The 19019-nt window shown below is 35.4% G+C and overlaps 1 protein-coding gene and 1 long non-coding RNA gene across 3 annotated transcripts in view; one reads left to right on the top strand and one right to left on the bottom strand.

Moving 5' to 3' along the window:
* The window catches only part of LOC121415805 (ubiquitin-conjugating enzyme E2 Q2-like), a 31968-nt gene extending 19528 nt beyond the window's left edge, over positions 1 to 12440 (bottom strand). Inside the window, exons 1-2 of the mRNA XM_041609137.1 lie at positions 12098 to 12440; positions 3389 to 3493 (exon numbers count right to left, since the gene is read on the bottom strand). Coding sequence (XP_041465071.1) covers positions 3389 to 3493; positions 12098 to 12259 — 267 coding nt within the window. The 5' untranslated portion in view covers positions 12260 to 12440. The remainder of the gene's footprint in view (positions 1 to 3388; positions 3494 to 12097) is intronic.
* LOC121415806 lies at positions 4168 to 8834 on the top strand. Of its 2 annotated transcripts, none has more exons than XR_005970060.1 (3): positions 4168 to 4848; positions 5210 to 7921; positions 8678 to 8834. It is a non-coding gene; the product is annotated as an uncharacterized LOC121415806 (long non-coding RNA). The 2 variants fall into 2 exon arrangements; XR_005970061.1 differs by lacking the exon at positions 8678 to 8834 and having other exon boundaries at positions 4169 to 4848; positions 5210 to 7379; positions 7846 to 8017.
* Positions 12441 to 19019: the final 6579 nt, after the last annotated feature.

Here is a 19019-nt window from a genome sequence, read left to right as displayed (position 1 = left end):
GACTGCATGGATTCTTTGTCCCCTACTTGAAACTGGACAGAAACTATTGCATGTGCAAAAATACATAAAACCCCTGATCAGGTTTTTTTTAATTCTTGCTTGCACAGAGTAAAAACCCCTGGTCAGGTGTTGGGGGTATTTTAGAACATTTTGCCTCCCATATTCTTATTTTAATTTGACTCTGCTTATTCTGCCCACTCTGATCTGTTTAGTACAAAATCAACATACATGTATTGGAAATGGATTTTGGTTGTCTATTATGGATAAACATTTGATACAAATACTGTATACTATAGCATTAATAATGACTGTGACCTTCAGTGTTATACAGCTACAGTGGACAGCAGTGGTCAAACCAGTACAGCACAGAAGTTTTCTAACCACCATTCATCATGAAAGACACTGCTTACGTTAAAGCTAAATGACAGAAGTTGCAGTAAAACACTGATTTCGTGAGAAAGTCTGTAAAACCAAGGTTAAGTATTAATATATCATCATCGATCTAGATCTGGTACAGTTACATAAACTGAACTTTGTGAAATCATAAAATCTCGGTTGAAAAACAATCACATTGAAGGTCGCCAACACAGATACGCACACGTGGGAGTGGGACAATGTATATTTATAACATTATATTGCTGGAATAAAGACTACATGTAGATGGAAGTGCCCGAATCCGCGGTTATTTCTCAGCAATTACATAATTTCTTCCAGAATCCTTCAGCACATATTTTTTATTCATACAAACAGACACTTGGGTGGTCATTATATTGGATTCTGTAAAAAGTCATTTTGAGATTGTTACCACAACTGGCATTTACCTTTAATTATGTCCACCACCAATTTAAAATGAAAAGTGTTTCAAAACTATAAAAAAAAATTATTAAACTCCTTGCAAAGAGAAATTGCACTTATTTTTCTCATTTCATTTGCATAATTTACATTACATTAAATTCTTAATTAATTTAGATCCAAAGATTTACTAATGAAAGATTGCTATTTAAGACCACTAACTCAGCATGAAAAAACCTATGTAATACTGTGAAATAGCGGCCACCACAAAAATGGGTCTAGCTGAAACACAATTGACCTGATACCCTGATGCAAGTTATCAAAAACATACCGGTACTTGAATATCTTCAAAGTCTGGAAAACAATGATTCTGTCTACATATAAATGGGCACTTCCAAGCAAAAGTGGACATTTTCCAAAAATTTATATTGGTTCTATAGATTTCAAATCTGGATCAAATTTTTCTATCAAAACTCATATGGGATTTCATTATTTACAAAAGGGGAACATAATTAGCCACAATTTTTTCTCACGCATCTCCTATTTGGAGAATCCAAACCATACAAAAAATTCTATACATGGGACTACATGTATGCATATGGTTTGATTTAACAGAAAACTGTTGCTTGTTTTGTAAAATTTTCTTTTGGATAATCTGAAGGTCATCATTTTACATCATATCAAAAGAAAATTTTAAAATTTTAAAATTTTATAAGTTCATTTTACGTTGCCTGTGTGTGAATACTTCAGATGTCACTCCATAACCGGATATGGGTTCATGTTTTAATGCAGCAAATTAGAGCTAGACCAACATACATATGTAGTATCCAATCAATAACTCAACATTGTGATAGCCATTTAAAGTTCACAGAGTTTGAGCAATATGTTTTCGCCTCAAATATGCATGTCCATTTTACGTCACTCTGTAACTATGTTTATGAATATTCATATCTCATTAATTCAGTGGATCAAAATAACAAATGTTATTTTTTTGAAAAGTGGGTTTCAGCAACTACTGTCAGGCACCATTTCTTTGCAAATATCTAATTAATATGGGTGATGTCTTTGTTTGACTGCTAAAAACTTGGAACTAAATGTCACTCTGTAACCGTGGAACTGCCCAAATGTAACATAATCTCCATGATCTTAATAGCTGGTAAGTAGTACAGTGAATCTGCAATTTGATGTTCACAAAATTTGCCATTTCCAGAGCAAATTCTCAGCTACATGTAGGGACAGTGATTTTCCGCGATTGCGGAAAACGGACGGAATTCACGGAAAAGGCCTTTTGAAACGGAAAGTGGCATTTCAAACGGAAAATCACGGAAAACGTATTTTCCCTCAAAATACACAGAATAGCAACAGAAATTACTCCAAAATAACAACAACGAGAATATTAAATGGCCACAAAACCCCAGAAAACACGATCTCACTTCGCTACAATCATGACAATTCACACATCGTGATTGCTCTCGACATCAGCACACTCGATAATACCCCGCGATCGTACTCGGCCGGCCGGGTTGAGCTTCACATCGCTTCAGATCGCTCAACTGCACGGTCGTGTGTTGCTGCCCTCTACGTTTGAAGATGTAACAGCACGATATCGTGGTCTTAAAATCCAAGATGACGGATTGGCGAAAGTCGTTGACTGATGATAACGATGTCCAAAAAAACCCCAAATTATCGATGAAATTTAATTTCACCGTAAAATAATGCTAATTATGTGAAAGGTGAGGATGTATGCATGCTAAATCAGTTTGAAAAATCATTAAATACACCAGCATAGATCCGATTAGAAAGGATTCTATTGTGTTGTTGGTACAGTAGCAGATACAAATTTTGGCCAGAGCGAGTGTATGCGCTTTGATTTTGCTATTCAATGTGTAAACGGAATTGTCACTTTTCCGTGTGTACAATGTCTATGGGGAAACGGAATTTCCGTTTTCTGCCGTGCTGAAACGGAATTTGTGAATTTCTGAAACGGAAAAGGCCATTTTTTGAAACGGAAAATCACTGTCCCTATACATGTAGCAAGCTAAGAAAATGCATGAAACTGTGACTGCTGCGAAAATTTGCAACCTTTTAGAACCGAAAGTAAACTACAAGACTGTATATTAATGAAACATTTACACATGTATAATACATATATAAATGCATGAAATTTTGTTTGCATTTAACTCACTTTAAATTGAAAAGCTAGTAAACTACAAATTTTTGAGGAACATACACTGTATTAATATTAATTTTGACATTTCTAATATACAAACAATATTAATGATTTGCATTGACTTTGTAGTTAATATCACATTTTTTAGCAATCAAGTAATCATGGGGAGGGGTGTTTGAATCCCCTCCTCCCCAGTTAACTAAGGATTAGATAAGGAAATAATAATAATGTGTACATGTACATGTCAATTCCCATTCCTGTTGGTTAAAGGCAGAGGGACGTTAACTCTTGCACACTGTACATTTCGCATAGCATGCACTCGAGCCAACACCCTTATGCCAGCCACATGGGAACTGAAAATTGCTATGCATTCGTAACCTACCGCCTTCTGCCAGCAAAGCTACAAAGAACTGTTGTAACACTTACCAAGCAGTCTGAACCTGTTACATCAGCTAATTGTTCTATCACTGTTGAGATAACGGCATCATCCACCTCAGAGAACCAGACTGGAGGCGATGAGGGGTAGGAATCCTAGATACAGAAAAAAACAAATAATGATAGGATTCATGTTGTTAAAGGTCAAGTCCAACCCAGAAAAATGATATTTTGAATAAATAGAGAATAATCCAACTAGCAAAATGCTAAAAAATTTCATCAAAATCAGATGTAAAGTAAGAAAGTAATGACACTTTAATGTTTTGATTCTAATATTTTTCAAAAAACAGTTATATGCACATCTCAGTGACATGCAAGTGAGACAGTAGATGTATCCATTACTCACTATTTATTTTGGTTTAACTGGTGTGTTTGTTTGACCGAGAGTCTATTATTTAAGTTAGATCTCAATCTACTTAATTACTAACTTTTACTGATGTGTTTGTAAGTACGTAGACAAGACTAGTCTTGAGGTAAGTTGAGGACTCCATGATGATGTTTTTTTTTTTACATCTATATATATGTAACAGGTCAAAATGAACTGTTTATTGAAAATTCACATATTTTCATTACTCTTAATCATTTGTCTGTAAGTAATAGATGCCTTTACAGGAAGTGCACAGGAAGTAGTAGAAAGTAGAAATGTTTAACAATCTTCATGCTTTTTAATAAGTATGATTCACACTCTTTCTGGGTAAGAGTGATGCTAAATGGTCTTTGGGTCAAAACATCATATTCCAGAGCTATGAGCTTGTAGGACGTAGATCATTATGGTCAAGGCTTTAACATCTGTGAATGGAAAGTGATATCTGCATAAAAGGGAGAAAGGATTTTGCTCCAATTCACTCCTGCACTGCACCCCATTCATGGGGCAGGCAGAGAGGCTTCATTTTCGGGTCAGAATTATAGGTAAGATATTTGTCTTATTTTGTCGATTCTGTTAGTTTTAAACAATAGTTTATAAAGTTGGTTAACAATGTATTTTCTATTGTTCGGAATAAGAGGTTAGGTTATATTAAAGTGCTATATATCTTTGCTAGCATAGCATATTTGTCTTATTCTAAGGGGTTTTGTGAATTAAATAATTAATTAGTTATGCATCTGTCTTTGTTACTTCAGATGATTTTTGTGATATTTTATATTAATTACTTGTACTTGTATACTTGATTGTAGTATGTAGTTATAAACATAAAATGTGTTCGGTTCTAATCGTAAAGTAAAGCGATTTAGTAAAATGATCTTTAGAGTTGAAGATTTTGGTTAAATTGATTTTGGTTATTGAATTGTAAATTCAATGTTTCAGTTTTGTGTTTTCAGAGTAAAGGGTTACAATAATTGCTTACTATGTGTAATAATTGTTACTTTCCTTTTAAAGGTATTTGACATGACATTCGTGTAGCGGGTGAGGCTATCACGAGAGGAAATATGGTCCTCTAGGCCAGATTGCCAGGGTGAGTGGTTATCATTTGTAAACCACTGTATTTCAATGCTAATTTGTTGGCATATTTTAATTGTTGTTTGGTAAATTTCACTTAATGGATGTATTTCATTTATTTGTTGGAAGAGTTATCCGTAATGATGGAGGAACTGAATTTGTGATTAGATGAGTTTAATTCAGGCAATAAAGAATAAGTTTTAATGAAGGGATATAGACAACATGTTTATCATTTATTATTACTAGTCTACTTGACATCATATTGATGAATGTTTTATCTTAGAGTCACAAGCAAATATGTGTATATTTCTATTTTGTGCATTTTCAAACATATATCATCATTCTAGTTAATTGTTTTATTCTCATTGGTTTTGCAGGTTTTTTATTTCTTTATCTTTTGTTCCTGTACTTGGAAATTTTGGAATTTTGTATATAACGACTCATCGATATTAAACGAACCGAAACACAAGGAATGGTGTCGTGTGTCATCTTCTACATCAGTTTCCGCGTGTTACAAAGTGGCGCTGCGAGCAGGGTCGATGTTCGTCGTTGGATACAACCATGTTCAAACCCTGACAATCTGAGGAGCTCATCCGTCTGTTGTACATCTTAAATTTGTAAATATGAACGTAGCTTTAAGATGTATTTGTGTGTGTGCATGGTGTGAATGTTGTAGCCAAAATGTAGTTTGTTTGAAAGTAATATGAGGCTACAATGTATTTGATAGGGATTTATACTAGTGGGAAGGTATTTTATGAGGTACCCTGTAAGAGTTTTCAGATCAAATGGCTTTGGTCAAGGGAATACTTAGTACTGTTCAAGGTTAATTTTGTGTTGTCATGGTAATGCTGTGTTTTGGAACAGTCCATGCCCCCTTTCTTATGTAATTTTGGCTGGTTGGATGGGAACCACACATTGGGGTGTAGGAGGCCAGAGACACCAGTATTTTATATGTTGATAGGAGGAAGTACAGTATGTGCAGAGTAAGCTCTGGGTTTGGCAAACATGATTAACTAATGAATAGTTGAGGCGTTTCTTTGTCTGATACTTGAAGTTTGTTAACTCTTTAATTTTTGTTTTGGGTCTTGATTAATATTCGGTTTAATTAAGCTATGGCGTGAATTAATGTTAATTGCTTGATCCAGAATGTGTATTTGATAGTTTTATAGGGCTACTTTGGAAAAAGTAGGGGAGCCCACATGTTGATGAAAGTGTTTTACTTTTATGTGTCTGTGTGTTACAATGGTTATCATATTGTAATATGCTGATCTTTCTGATTTGTAACTGGGATTTGGCTAGGAGTACTGCTAGGTTTAGTCAGGATAAAGTATCAATGTTAATTTCGAGAACCTCAATCTGAGACCGGGATTGCATTAGAGGGATACTGGAGTGACTATTGGGGCAGTAAGGTTTTTCTCTTTACCTTTGTTTTTCTGTTAACCTTCGAGGCCGGAAAGGATGCAGTGGTAGTCGAGAAAATTAGTCATAAGTTATGAGATATTTCGGTGTGTTATATTGGTGAACCATTGTTCCATTGGAAATTGCTAAGATTTGGGAAAACATTTAGTAATTGTTATTTGTTTATTGTCTTGTAATTCTTTAAAAGTTTGAATCAGCTTGAAGTATAAGTAGGTATATTTTGGGAGGTTTAAGGATGACATTGTAGTGATTGATTTACTGGCTATAATTATAATGGTCTGTTATTCGTTGAGATACATGGATTGTGAAGGTTTATGTCGATAACTAAACAATTGGTTGGTATAAACTCTGGAGCTGTTAGGATCAGTTAGGAAGCACTTGGAATGTTAATGCTAGGAACCTCAACATGAGACTAGTATTACATAATAAGGAGTGTACTTGAAAACTGAAACAGTTGAGTTTTTGCACTAGATATGTTTTCTGTGTTTATTCTCGTCACGAGACCAGGAAGTTCGTATTAGTGGTGCGGGTTCGCCAATACCGTGTTATTGCCGAGATTTTCATATTCTGTATTTGGTGATTAATGGCTTTATATCTTTAATGACATGATTAAGTGTAAATTGATTTGTTCTGTAACTGGGAACAAGCATCTCTGGGTAGTGTTATTTAAAGTAGGATTTTAATTTGTAATAATTTTGGTAAAGTGAGTGCCGGGACGTCACTCAATTAAGTAGGGGAGTGTGTAACAGGTCAAAATGAACTGTTTATTGAAAATTCATATATTTTCATTACTCTTAATCATTTGTCTTTAAGTAATAGATGCCTTTACAGGAAGTGCACAGGAAGTAGTAGAAAGTAGAAATGTTTAACAATCTTCATGCTTTTTGAGAAGTATGATTCACACTCTTTCTGGGTAAGAGTGATGCTAAATGGTCTTTGGGTCAAAACATCACATTCCAGAGCTATGAGCTTGTAGGACGTAGATCATTATGGTCAAGGCTTTAGCATCTGTGAATGGAAAGTGATATCTGCATAAAAGGGAGAAAGGATTTTGCTCCAATTCACTCCTGCACTGCACCCCATTCATGGGGCAGGCAGAGAGGCTTCATTTTCGGGTCAGAATTATAGGTAAGATATTTGTCTTATTTTGTCGATTCTGTTAGTTTTAAACAATAGTTTATAAAGTTGGTTAACAATGTATTTTCTATTGTTCGGAATAAGAGGTTAGGTTATATTAAAGTGCTATATATCTTTGCTAGCATAGCATATTTGTCTTATTCTAAGGGGTTTTGTGAATTAAATAATTAATTAGTTATGCATCTGTCTTTGTTACTTCAGATGATTTTTGTGATATTTTATATTAATTACTTGTACTTGTATACTTGATTGTAGTATGTAGTTATAAACATAAAATGTGTTCGGTTCTAATCGTAAAGTAAAGCGATTTAGTAAAATGATCTTTAGAGTTGAAGATTTTGGTTAAATTGATTTTGGTTATTGAATTGTAAATTCAATGTTTCAGTTTTGTGTTTTCAGAGTAAAGGGTGACAATAATTGCTTACTATGTGTAATAATTGTTACTTTCCTTTTAAAGGTATTTGACATGACATTCGTGTAGCGGGTGAGGCTATCACGAGAGGAAATATGGTCCTCTAGGCCAGATTGCCAGGGTGAGTGGTTATCATTTGTAAACCACTGTATTTCAATGCTAATTTGTTGGCATATTTTAATTGTTTGGTAAATTTCACTTAAAGAGAAATGCCAGTAGTTGCAGTAAACACTGATTTCATGAGAAAGTCTCTAAAACCAGGCTGAATTGTCAGTATATCATCGAGGATCTAGATCTGATACAGTTACATAAACTGAAGTTCGTGAAATCTTGAAATCTACCCTGAAAAATGTTCACACTGAAGATCATCAACACAGATAGGCACACGTGGGACAGTGTGTCATTATTGCTGGAATAAAGACCCGACGGAAGTGACCGAATCCGCGCTTATTTTGCTTATATCTCAGCAATTACACAATTTCTTCCAGAATCCTTTGGCACATATTTTTTATTCATACAAACAGACACTTGGGTGGTCATTATATTAGATTCTGTAAAAAGTCATTTTGAGATCGTTACCAATACTGGAATTTATCTTTAATGGATGTATTTCATTTATTTGTTGGAAGAGTTATCCGTAACGATGGAGGAACTGAATTTGTGATTAGATGAGTTTAATTCAGGCAATATAGAATAAGTTTTAATGAAGGGATATAGACAACATTTTTATCATTTATTATTACTAGTCTACTTGACATCATATTGATGAATGTTTTATCTTAGAGTCACAAGCAAATATGTGTATATTTCTATTTTGTGCATTTTCAAACATATATCATCATTCTAGTTAATTGTTTCATTCTCATTGGTTTTGCAGGGTTTTTTTTATTTCTTTATCTTTTGTTCCTGTACTTGGAAATTTTGGAATTTTGTATATAACGACTCATCGATATTAAACGAACCGAAACACAAGGAATGGTGTCGTGTGTCATCTTCTACATCAGTTTCCGCGTGTTACATATAGATGTCAAAAAAAAAACATCATCATGGAGTCCTCAACTTACGGCCGGGGGTTCAAGATTCACTGATGAAGAAATATATTTCTTCATCAGTGAATCTTGAATCCCCGGCCATATAAACCCCTCAAAATAAGTTCTGCAACTCAAGTTTGAGTGCAAATAAATTTCTTAGTGTGCCATCATCATATGTGAAAGTGGTATCATCGGAAAGTATGATTATTCCTCTTTACGATCATGTGTCATTTGCCATGCTAGTGTTATCATGAAATACACAGACATGATAAATATGCAGCAATGTGAAAAATGAAATGTTGCAAAATTTGTTGCCATGTCATGTTTGAGTTCTGCAACTCAAACTGCAAGTTTAAGTGAGCACTAATAAATTTCTTAATGTGCCATCATCATGTGTAAAAGTGATATCTTTAGAAAGCATGATTATTCTTCTTTACAATCATGTGTCATTATTTTGTAATGCTAGTGTTCTCATGAAATACACATACATGATAATACGCATGCACAATGTTAGACATGAAATGTTGCAAAATGCGTCGTTTGCAATAGCGAATTTCCAATTGTTTCGAGGTGCATTCACTGTCGCCTGCATGGTAGAAATTCTATAGAAATGGAGACTCTTGTTAGAAATCAATGCATTTTGCAACATTTCACTTCTGACTTTTCTCGATGTTCAGGGTGATTGCATATTCCATGATTACATAATCACAGCAAATGGCATGTCATTGTAAAGAAGAATAATTCAGCTTTCTAATGATACCAGTTTCATCTTTTATACTTCATTATCCAAAAAGATATCATCCCCCAAAACTGAGTTGCAAAACTTTTTTTGAGGGGTTTATGTATAAGATACATGTATGTACAAGTCTAAGAGACACATGTACACAAAGATGGATTTCTCTAGGAAATACTACAAATACTAAAATTAATGCGTGATTATGAATAATTAGTATGTACCACTTATTTATAATCATTTATTCAATTTTGGTATTTGTGAAATAATTTTTACCATAAATTGTTCTTCAAAACGGCATCGCTAGTCGGATGTACATGTACGTCATCACGAAACAGTTCAAGGGTCAGGCCTATTGTCTTTGCTTTGTTGACAAACGGATCGAGGGATCTACGGGACATCGGGTCTGGTAAGAAACATCTAATTTTTACCATTTAGCCAATAGTGAAATAATTTGTATTCCTTTATACGCATTAGGCGCCTGAAGGTTCATAGATAAATAAAATTTGACCCTACAAACCGATTTCACCCTCTAAGTCTAACTATGGATTTCCTAGGGAAATCCAACTTTGTGTACATCATGTGTCTCGTATATATGGCCGCACCCATGGGTTCAAAGCATCTCGCGTGCGAAGGAATATCAGTCGTATGCATGCGACACACACGACACTGTATCAGTCGTATGCATGCGACACACACGACACTTCTTAAAGATTCTGGGCTTTTGCCCACATAAAATATTACCTGTGATTTTATATATCACATTCTGCTATGACACCAAATCATTTAGATCCTTCCGTGACTTCTCCTTGAAGTTTCTTTTAAAAAACATGTATATTTTCTTGATCTTTGGTGAAGATTTTACGGAGATGAAAACTGATCAGTGTGGATATCAATTTTCGCCTAAAGAGGGCGCGCGATTTATATTCATATCAAAAACATGACAAGGGAAAGACTAGGCACCTACACTATTTTACACGCAAATTGACGCAAGGCATTACACGAAGTCCGTGAAGTGTCCAATCTTTTCATTGTATAGACTTTGGGATACCATATACGTATTATTGACGTTCGTTAAAGCTTGTACTGCTGGTTTCTTTCCAGGCACGTATATTATTTTCATTTTTTTTTTATTAGTCATCTTTTTAAATTAATTGCAAATAAGTGTTATCATCACCAATAATAATCTTTATGTTTTTGAAGGTATTTCATTTATTGGTGCCCATAATTAGTAAATCAATCATAAGAATTGCGCATTCAAAGAATTTAGATAGTTATATTACCGAGGAGCTGAATCAAGGTTGTGAAATTATTAGCGCCACCAACGGGCTTCCTTGTATTTCCGTAGAAGAGACAAGCGAAGTCACTTTCGAGGCCGAGGTAAGCGAAATTTGCTCTTTTTAATGATTATTATTTTTAAATTATTTTCATATTTGTTTAATGTATTGCTACTTAGCGGCAAGAGCCCCAGTGCGTAGCGAGAAGGAGTTTCGGCAAATATTACTTCAGCAATGAAGCGATGTTTGCCGACTACTTTGAAATCCAGGGTCAAACACGGTCTATTGTACAAGGTTAGTATATAATCATTATATACTAACCTCGACCTCGTACAAGTCAATAGACCGTCCTCGTACAATGTGTGAGTGATATGGCCGGGGGTTCAAGACTCCATGATCTACTCCATGATGATTTTTTTATATTTTGACATACCGGAATATTTCTTCATCATGGGTCATGGCATGAAGAAATATTCCGGTAGGCCTATGTCAAAATATTAAAAAAAAATCATCATGGAGTAGATTACTCAAGACTAATCTAGTAAGAGTAAGACAAGACTTGTGCCGCGTCATGTAGTTTGTTATAGGAATAACGCATTCTCCGGAGTTGTTTAGCGAGTATGCAGTGCACGAGAGGTTTCTTCTGAGCATGCGCACTCCACACGAGCGGGAAGCGAGTGTGGAGTGTGCATGCGAAGAAGAAACCTCGAGTGCACTGCATATCGCTAAACAACTCCGGAGAATGCGTTATTCCTTTAATAAGATGGCTATGTAATTTCGAACGCAATTTTGAGCACCTTATATGAGAAAGAAATAATGAAATAGATCTAAATCAAATATCAAAAATTTTGAAATTGCACTTACCGTGGGTTAGACAATTTGGGAGCGCGAAATTTGCACCGGCGTGCAGGGATAGACACTTTTCGCGAATGATCACGTGGTACGCTTTGACCAATCAGCTTATATATCAGCAAGCTGCAAATTATTTAGCCATCTTATAATTTGTTTTCTCTCTCTCTAGAGTCTACATTTGTAGGCCTATTTCTGTTTCTATTCTAATACTAATCTAGGTCCTAAATCTATAGTATTAATCTCTCCTGCTGCAATGAAAACCTGTCTGTTTATTGTCAAATTCATACTCATGTCACGTTTTCAAGGGGGAGATATATGGGATAGGCGAATAGTCTACAGCCTACAGGAGCATCATACTGAGCAAAGCTAACCTTTTGTTTGTTTATATCTTTTCATAAACTTACTCTGAAATTGCAGTGTATGATAAAGACTTCGTCATTTGAACCGATGAACTTGCACGTCAATTCATCCATGTTCGCCGACAGGAGTTGGAACCTCTCATTGTCTTTCGGGAAATGCGTCTCTAAAAGCTGGAGTTCTCTCTTCAGAGAGGCAACACACGACATTTTGTGGCTTTTAAAGGTAGCTACGACAACGTCAAATCACGGTCTCTGTCATTTGCAGCGGCAGAAGATCCCCTTTCTCTGAGTGCGAGAATTAAAGCGACGATCTAAACAAAAGTTCCCATTGAATCGCATTGACCTTCGTGAAGATGGCGGAGAATCTTTCAATTATAAACACAGAGGGAGCTTTTTAAGAAACACCAAACACGACTGTGCAGTACAGCTAGCTGCGCCTGAAAGTATTATCTTGCATTTTCTTTGTTTCAAAGGTTGATGATACCCAGGACCAAAATCCAATTGAAACCAGTTGGATTTCCAACTGGTTTCAATTGGTTTTAAAGTTTTTAACTGGAATTTAAAAATTTCCAGTTGAAACCATCGCTAGAGGGTATTAGTCAGGCAGCATATGTCATCTACTTCGAAAAATTGGCTAAGTCTGATTTTTCACTTTTATGTGATTGGTGACATCATAAGGAACAACTTCCAACTTGGTGACAAATTTCTTATGGTCATCTTGACCATGTGAGGGGTCAAAATTGGGTCAATAGGGGTCAATTTTTGGAATTGCCCCGATTGTGTTGAGTCATATATCAAATTGTTTGTCTGGCTATACTGAACAATAAAGTGTACACAACCATATGCTCTTGACCTCCCATTGAAAAGTTATGCCCGAAAAAGTCAAGAGGTCAACGAACTTTCGTTACATTGTATATTATATGGCAAGTTACACTGAAGGTGATAAAAAGCTAATATTTTCGTTTTTTCTGTTTTGCATGTGTGTACTTTCTTATTTCTTATTTGAATAAGTTCATCTTCAGAAGTCGTTATCCAGAAGATATTAAGGGTCAAGACAAGGTCAGGGAAAGGTCAAGAGGTCAACAAACTTTCATTGGTATTGGTAGCCAAAATACACTATAAAAGCGGTTTGAATTTAGAAGTAGGTTCTTCATTTTGAAAAGTCTCTAAGAAGACATTATCCATTAGATAAAAAGGGGGTAAAATGTGCTCATTTAGGAACAAAATAGATAAACAGTGATAGACGTCGAATAGTTTGAGTGTGGTATCATGGTTTATTGCAGGAATACCTTGAAACGACTTGACAAAACCTATAAAAATCGTATCATCTTCATGACGTTATAAGTGCAACCAGCTCTTTTCGAGTTGCTTGATTTAGGAACTCAATTCAAGTTCTTTTCATTTCGAATTTACCGGTCTTTGATATGTAAAGAAACATTTCATCCATTTGCTTTGTACAGAATATTTTAATCAACAGAAAATATTGTAATGTACTGGGGTATATGTGTAATACTATGCTAATAAACACATCGATTGATCAGTGCTCCATACTCCAAAGAAAGATGCCCAACATCTTATTTGATTTAACTTACGAATAAGATAATGAGGTTAGGATTGAGGATGATATGATAAGTTGGGCTCCAATTGTTCCTTGATTAATTGGAACGAGTGACGGTTATATTATTTCTAACAAAGAGGCAACATTTTTCAGGCATGCTCATTGTAGTCGTTATAGTGTCCATTATGCTGATGTGATATATTCTGACCATTTCTGGAGCCAAAAAGGACTGCACAATATTTCTGATTGTGCTGTCATTAACACGGCTTTTAGGCCTACTATTTTATCAAGTGTTTATCAAGTTTTTTCCAGAGCATACGACGTGAATCTAAACTTAATACCTGTTCTCACGATAGTGATATGCATAGATGTTGATTGTTCTTTTGTCGTTTTTTTCTCCTACTTTGTGAACTACCTGGATGTTGCCAGAAAGAATAATGACATCAAATTTCATTGAAGTAAACCACGCCCATGCCGCAGCGGGTGGAGGTGGCAGCGGCCCCCAGAAATTGTGAAAACTTGCATTTTTTTTTAACTGAAAGATACATAATAATTGACCAAAAGTATGCACGAAATCTATAAATTTCTCTTTACAATATGCAAAAGCGGCCCGATGATTAGCCCAGAACAGCACAACACCAGAATTATGTAGTCCTTCTTGGCTCCAGAGATCGAGTAATGGTCAGAATATATCACATCAGCATAATTGACATACACTTCTACAATACGCATGCCTGCATGATGTTGCCTCTTTGTCAGAAATAATACAACCGTCACACATTTTGAATTAATTAAGGAGCAAGTGGAGCCCAACTTATAATATCATCTTCAATCCAAACCACATAATATTATTCTTAAGTTAATCCAAATGAAATGTTATGCATCTTTCTTAGGAGCTGGGGCACTGGTCAATCGATGTTTATTCTGTTAACATACATGTAGTATTACACTTATACCCTACTACAATACAATAATTTCTGTTGATTGAAATATTCTGACAAAGCAATGAAGGAAATGTTTATTTACATATCAAAGACTAGTAAATTGAAAATGAATTGAACTTAAATTGATTTCCTTAAAAAAGAAACTCGGAAAGTGCTGGTTGCACTTATTACATCATGAAGATGATAAAATTTTAAGGGCATAAGGGTTTGTCAAGTTGTTTCAAGGTATTCCTGCAATACCATGATACCACACTAAACGCATTCGACGTCTATCTCTGTTAATCTATTTTGTTCCTAAATAAACATCTTAATTTATTTAATGTTATAGATACAGACTTTTCAAAATAAAGAACCCATAAAAAATGAGACTTCTACGATTCTAGTCGTTTTTAGTGTATTTTAGCTACATGTTGACCTTTTGACCTTTCCCTGACCTTGTCTTGACCCTAATATCTTCTGGATAAGGACCTCTGAAGGTGAACTTATTAAAATCGAAAATAAAAAAAGTACAAAAATGAAAAAGAAAAGAAAGACCCCCCCGGAAAATAGCTTTCTTAACACCTTCAGTGTAATTTGCCATATATACAATGTAACGAAAGTTCGTTGACCTTTTGCTATTTCCGGTCATAACTTTTTTACGGGAGGTCAAGAGTATATGATTGTGTACACTTTTTTGTTCAGTATAACCAGACAAACAATTCGATGTATAACTCGACACAATCGGGGCAATTCCAAAAATTGACCCCTATTGACCCCATTTTGACCCCTCACATGGTCAAGATGACCATTAGAAATTTGTCACCAAGTTGAAAGTTGATCCTTGTGATGTCACCAATCACATAAAAGTGAAAAATCAGACTTAGCCAATTTGTCGAAGTAGCCGGTAAATCATGACCATGATGACATATGCTGCCTGACTATATTCATTTGTTACGCAATCTACTCTGGTCAACAAGGAAATTCGTGATCACTCTCGCAAAAACTGTTCACTAGCTTACAAGTTCACGAGCTTTCGAGTGCCGCTGCAACTCTTTATCAAGTGAGTTTTATTCATGAAAATTGCAGGATGTGTATATACATATCTCGCTTAAAACGACCAATGAAAACTCTATTGACTTGAACACTGGATTTTGATGTCCCATATGTGCGCGTAGCGCGAGTGTTGAAACCAGTGTTGAAACCAGTTGGGAAATTGGAAATCCTAACTGGAACCAGTTGGGCAACTGGAAATCCTAACTGGAACCAGTTGGGTAAATGGATATGACTTCCAACTGGAAATGATTTCTAACTGGAACCAGTTGGGTAACTGGAAATCCTAACTGGAACGTTCCAGTTGGGCAACTGGAAATCCTAACTGGAACCAGTTGGGTAACTGGAAATGACTTCCAACTGGATATGATTTCTAAAAATGGAACCAGTTGGGTAACTGGAAATCCTAAATGGAACCAATTGGTTAACTGGAGATGAATTCTAACTGGAAAGATGGGTAACTGAATTCTAATTGGAACCAGTTGGGTAACTGGAAATAAAACTGGAACCAGTTGGGTAACTGGAAATCCTAACTGGATCCAGTTGGGTAACTGGAAATGATTTCCAATTGGAATTTTCCAGTTACCCAACTGGATCCAATTGAAACCAGTTAATTTGCATATTTTCTGCCAGTGTGCACAGATTGATGTTTTATGAGATTCATCATAATTTACAATGTATCTATTCAATTTTTTTCAATTTGAAGTTCCACACTTTTTTCAGATAAGTGTTTCCAATACTTAGCAGTGAAAACCATGTTCATAAATGTTATAGATTTTAATTAAAACAGATTCAAAGATAATTAGTACACCACTAACTGTTACCAAATTACATCAAATAATAATACATATATTTGAAGAACTCCAATATGAATATATACCTATGAAAGTCTGTATTTTATTAATGCCCTTTACATTGGTATTAATAGACAAATAACACTGCTTCTGTGTTGGCATGAGCAATAGTTAGTGCAAATGCTAATTAATTTGTAACTGATTAAGTTCATTCCAACTGGAAGTTCCAATTGGATCCAGTTGGAAACCAGTTGCCTCCAATTGGATTCAACTGATTTTAATAGGGAAATTGGAACAACTGGAACCAATTGTAACCAATAGCCAACTGGTTCCAGTTGCCCAATTGGCAACTGGTTTTCAATTGGAACCAGTTGTTCCACAAGTGATTGAAACCAGTTGGCCAACTGGTTTCACTTGGTTTTGCTCTAATTGGTTTCAACTGGATTTTGGTCCTGGGTAGCCATTGCGAATTAGCATGAAAATATTATCAAATAAATCATGGGTGGTGCCCCACGGCCCACCCTCGAATTTCGAATTCTGCATAGCAGCATATTCGAGAGGGTAGTCTAATCCTCCCGACTCCCTGCATGTAGATTATCGATAGGCTTACTTCCTCGATCATCTAGGGGATAGGGGCTTTATGAGGGCCGCACCAAAAAGAAAGGGGTGGAGGCCGGGTGGAGGTGCCCAAAACTAATAGAAGGACTAATTATTTAGGCCTAAATCCTTAGTCTGTTAGCTTAATTGTTTATCCATCTCTACGTAATAGAATATCCCTTCCGGCCCCTACAGAGAAATTTGGAAATGAGCCCAAAATGAGCCTATTCTGTGACAATAATTAGCAAAAAACAAACAAAAAACAAAAAAGCCATCATCCTGATCCTAGTCTCTTTCCTTCTTGACGTACGGCCCAGCTTTTTTCACTCATCAGCTCACTTTTATTGCTCTCGTTATCTGTCCGCTAGGTTAATATTAAGTGCACATTACAATTCGAATTTACTTCCATATATCTCTAACTGATTCCATAAAATAAAAAGCAAAAGTCATCAAACTAAACACTGAAAATTAAAGGTCAAGTCCACCTCAGAAAAATGTTGATTTGAATCAATAGAGAAAAATCAGACATGTGATTGAAATCCCTTTCAAAAGCGTCCATTTCAAGTCTGCACATTGTGACTCTTCATCAGTCTGATTGAGTGCCCCATTTGAATATGTGTTTTTTTTTGGCTCTCATAATTATGTGCTATTTTCTCTTTGTTACAATTTGTCCTTCTTTTTCATTCATTTCCCTTTTTTCGCCCCTGGAGGGGGCACATGTGCATTGCAGAGAAGACACAATAAAATATTGGGTGACTAAAATTTATTCAATTGTTATGCCTAAAAGGCTGGGGTTTTAAGGCCTTTCATCTCACGGGGCCTCGGTGGTAAGAAATAATCCCTCCAGTATACTTTTCCTAGTAACGGGGCCGCGGAAACGGGGGGGGGGGGCTGGGGGGCTTCAGCCCCCCACTTTTTTCCAAAACCGTACAAAAACGCAAAAATGACCATACGATTGTCATTTTTTGCATGAGTCAGCCCCCCCCACTTTGAAAACCGTTCCGCAGCCCCTGATTTACCTAGCCCGTTCTATACCGCTGATAAGGTGCTCCGCAATACTTTGACCATGCTCTTTCTCTCCAATTAACAGACCGGATTTTTGAAGGGGAATAATACCTTTGAAAAAATTACAAAATCAGAGTTTTAATTAATGATAATAACAATAATAATAATAATAATAATGACAATAATAATAACGATAATAATAATAATTATAATGAGATAAGCGGCAGTAGCAAGTTCTTAAAAAAACTCACCCTTTTTATATTAGGCAGTTTTTCAAAATTCGGTCATGAGAGCTAGAGTTCATCTGTATTGGTTGAAAAAAAATACATGTATTTAACACAAGAAAATCTTAACTAAACACAAGAAAATCTCTCGAAGATTTTTTTTTCTGTTGAGATCGAATTATTTTCAAAGTGATTCCGTAATAATTCGATCTCAACACACACAAAAAAATCTTCGAAAGATTTTCTTGTGTTAAAATAAAACAAGTAATATTTTTTTAATCATAACTTTGTGATCTTTGAACCTAAAATGTATGTTTTATTTCAAAAGGGTATTTTTATTTTGAAAAAGGGCATTTTCTATTATGAAAAAGGGTTTTTTTTTCTATACACGGGGATTTTTGGGGACCTGGGAGTGCCCTTGCACCCCCAGTTCTTCCTCCCCTGGACCAATCACTTTAAGTAATCATGAAAAACATTTGTATTATGTTCGCTAGATAAAATTATAAAAGCTCCCGTATAAGCGCGAGGAAAAATACTTGTATATTACAGGGATTGTCCGGGCTGAGAATGTTTAACTTTAAATATATAGAGTAATTAAATTCACAAAGCGAAACACTGAAAATTTAATAAAAATCGGATTACAAGAAATTATTGAATTTTAAAGCCTTTTTTTATCAATGTTTTGTGGAAACAATTATATGCACATCGTCATGAATATTCATTAGGTGGGCTGATTATGTCACGTCCCCACTTTCCCTTTTCTTATATGTTAGTACAGTTCCGCCGCGCCTGGACCAATCACTTTAAGTAATCATG

Source organism: Lytechinus variegatus, chromosome 5 (assembly GCF_018143015.1).
Source record: "Lytechinus variegatus isolate NC3 chromosome 5, Lvar_3.0, whole genome shotgun sequence".
Taxonomy (NCBI): domain Eukaryota; kingdom Metazoa; phylum Echinodermata; class Echinoidea; order Temnopleuroida; family Toxopneustidae; genus Lytechinus; species Lytechinus variegatus.
The sequence above is the reverse complement of the archived record's forward strand: the minus strand, read 5'-3'. Positions and strand labels throughout refer to the sequence as shown.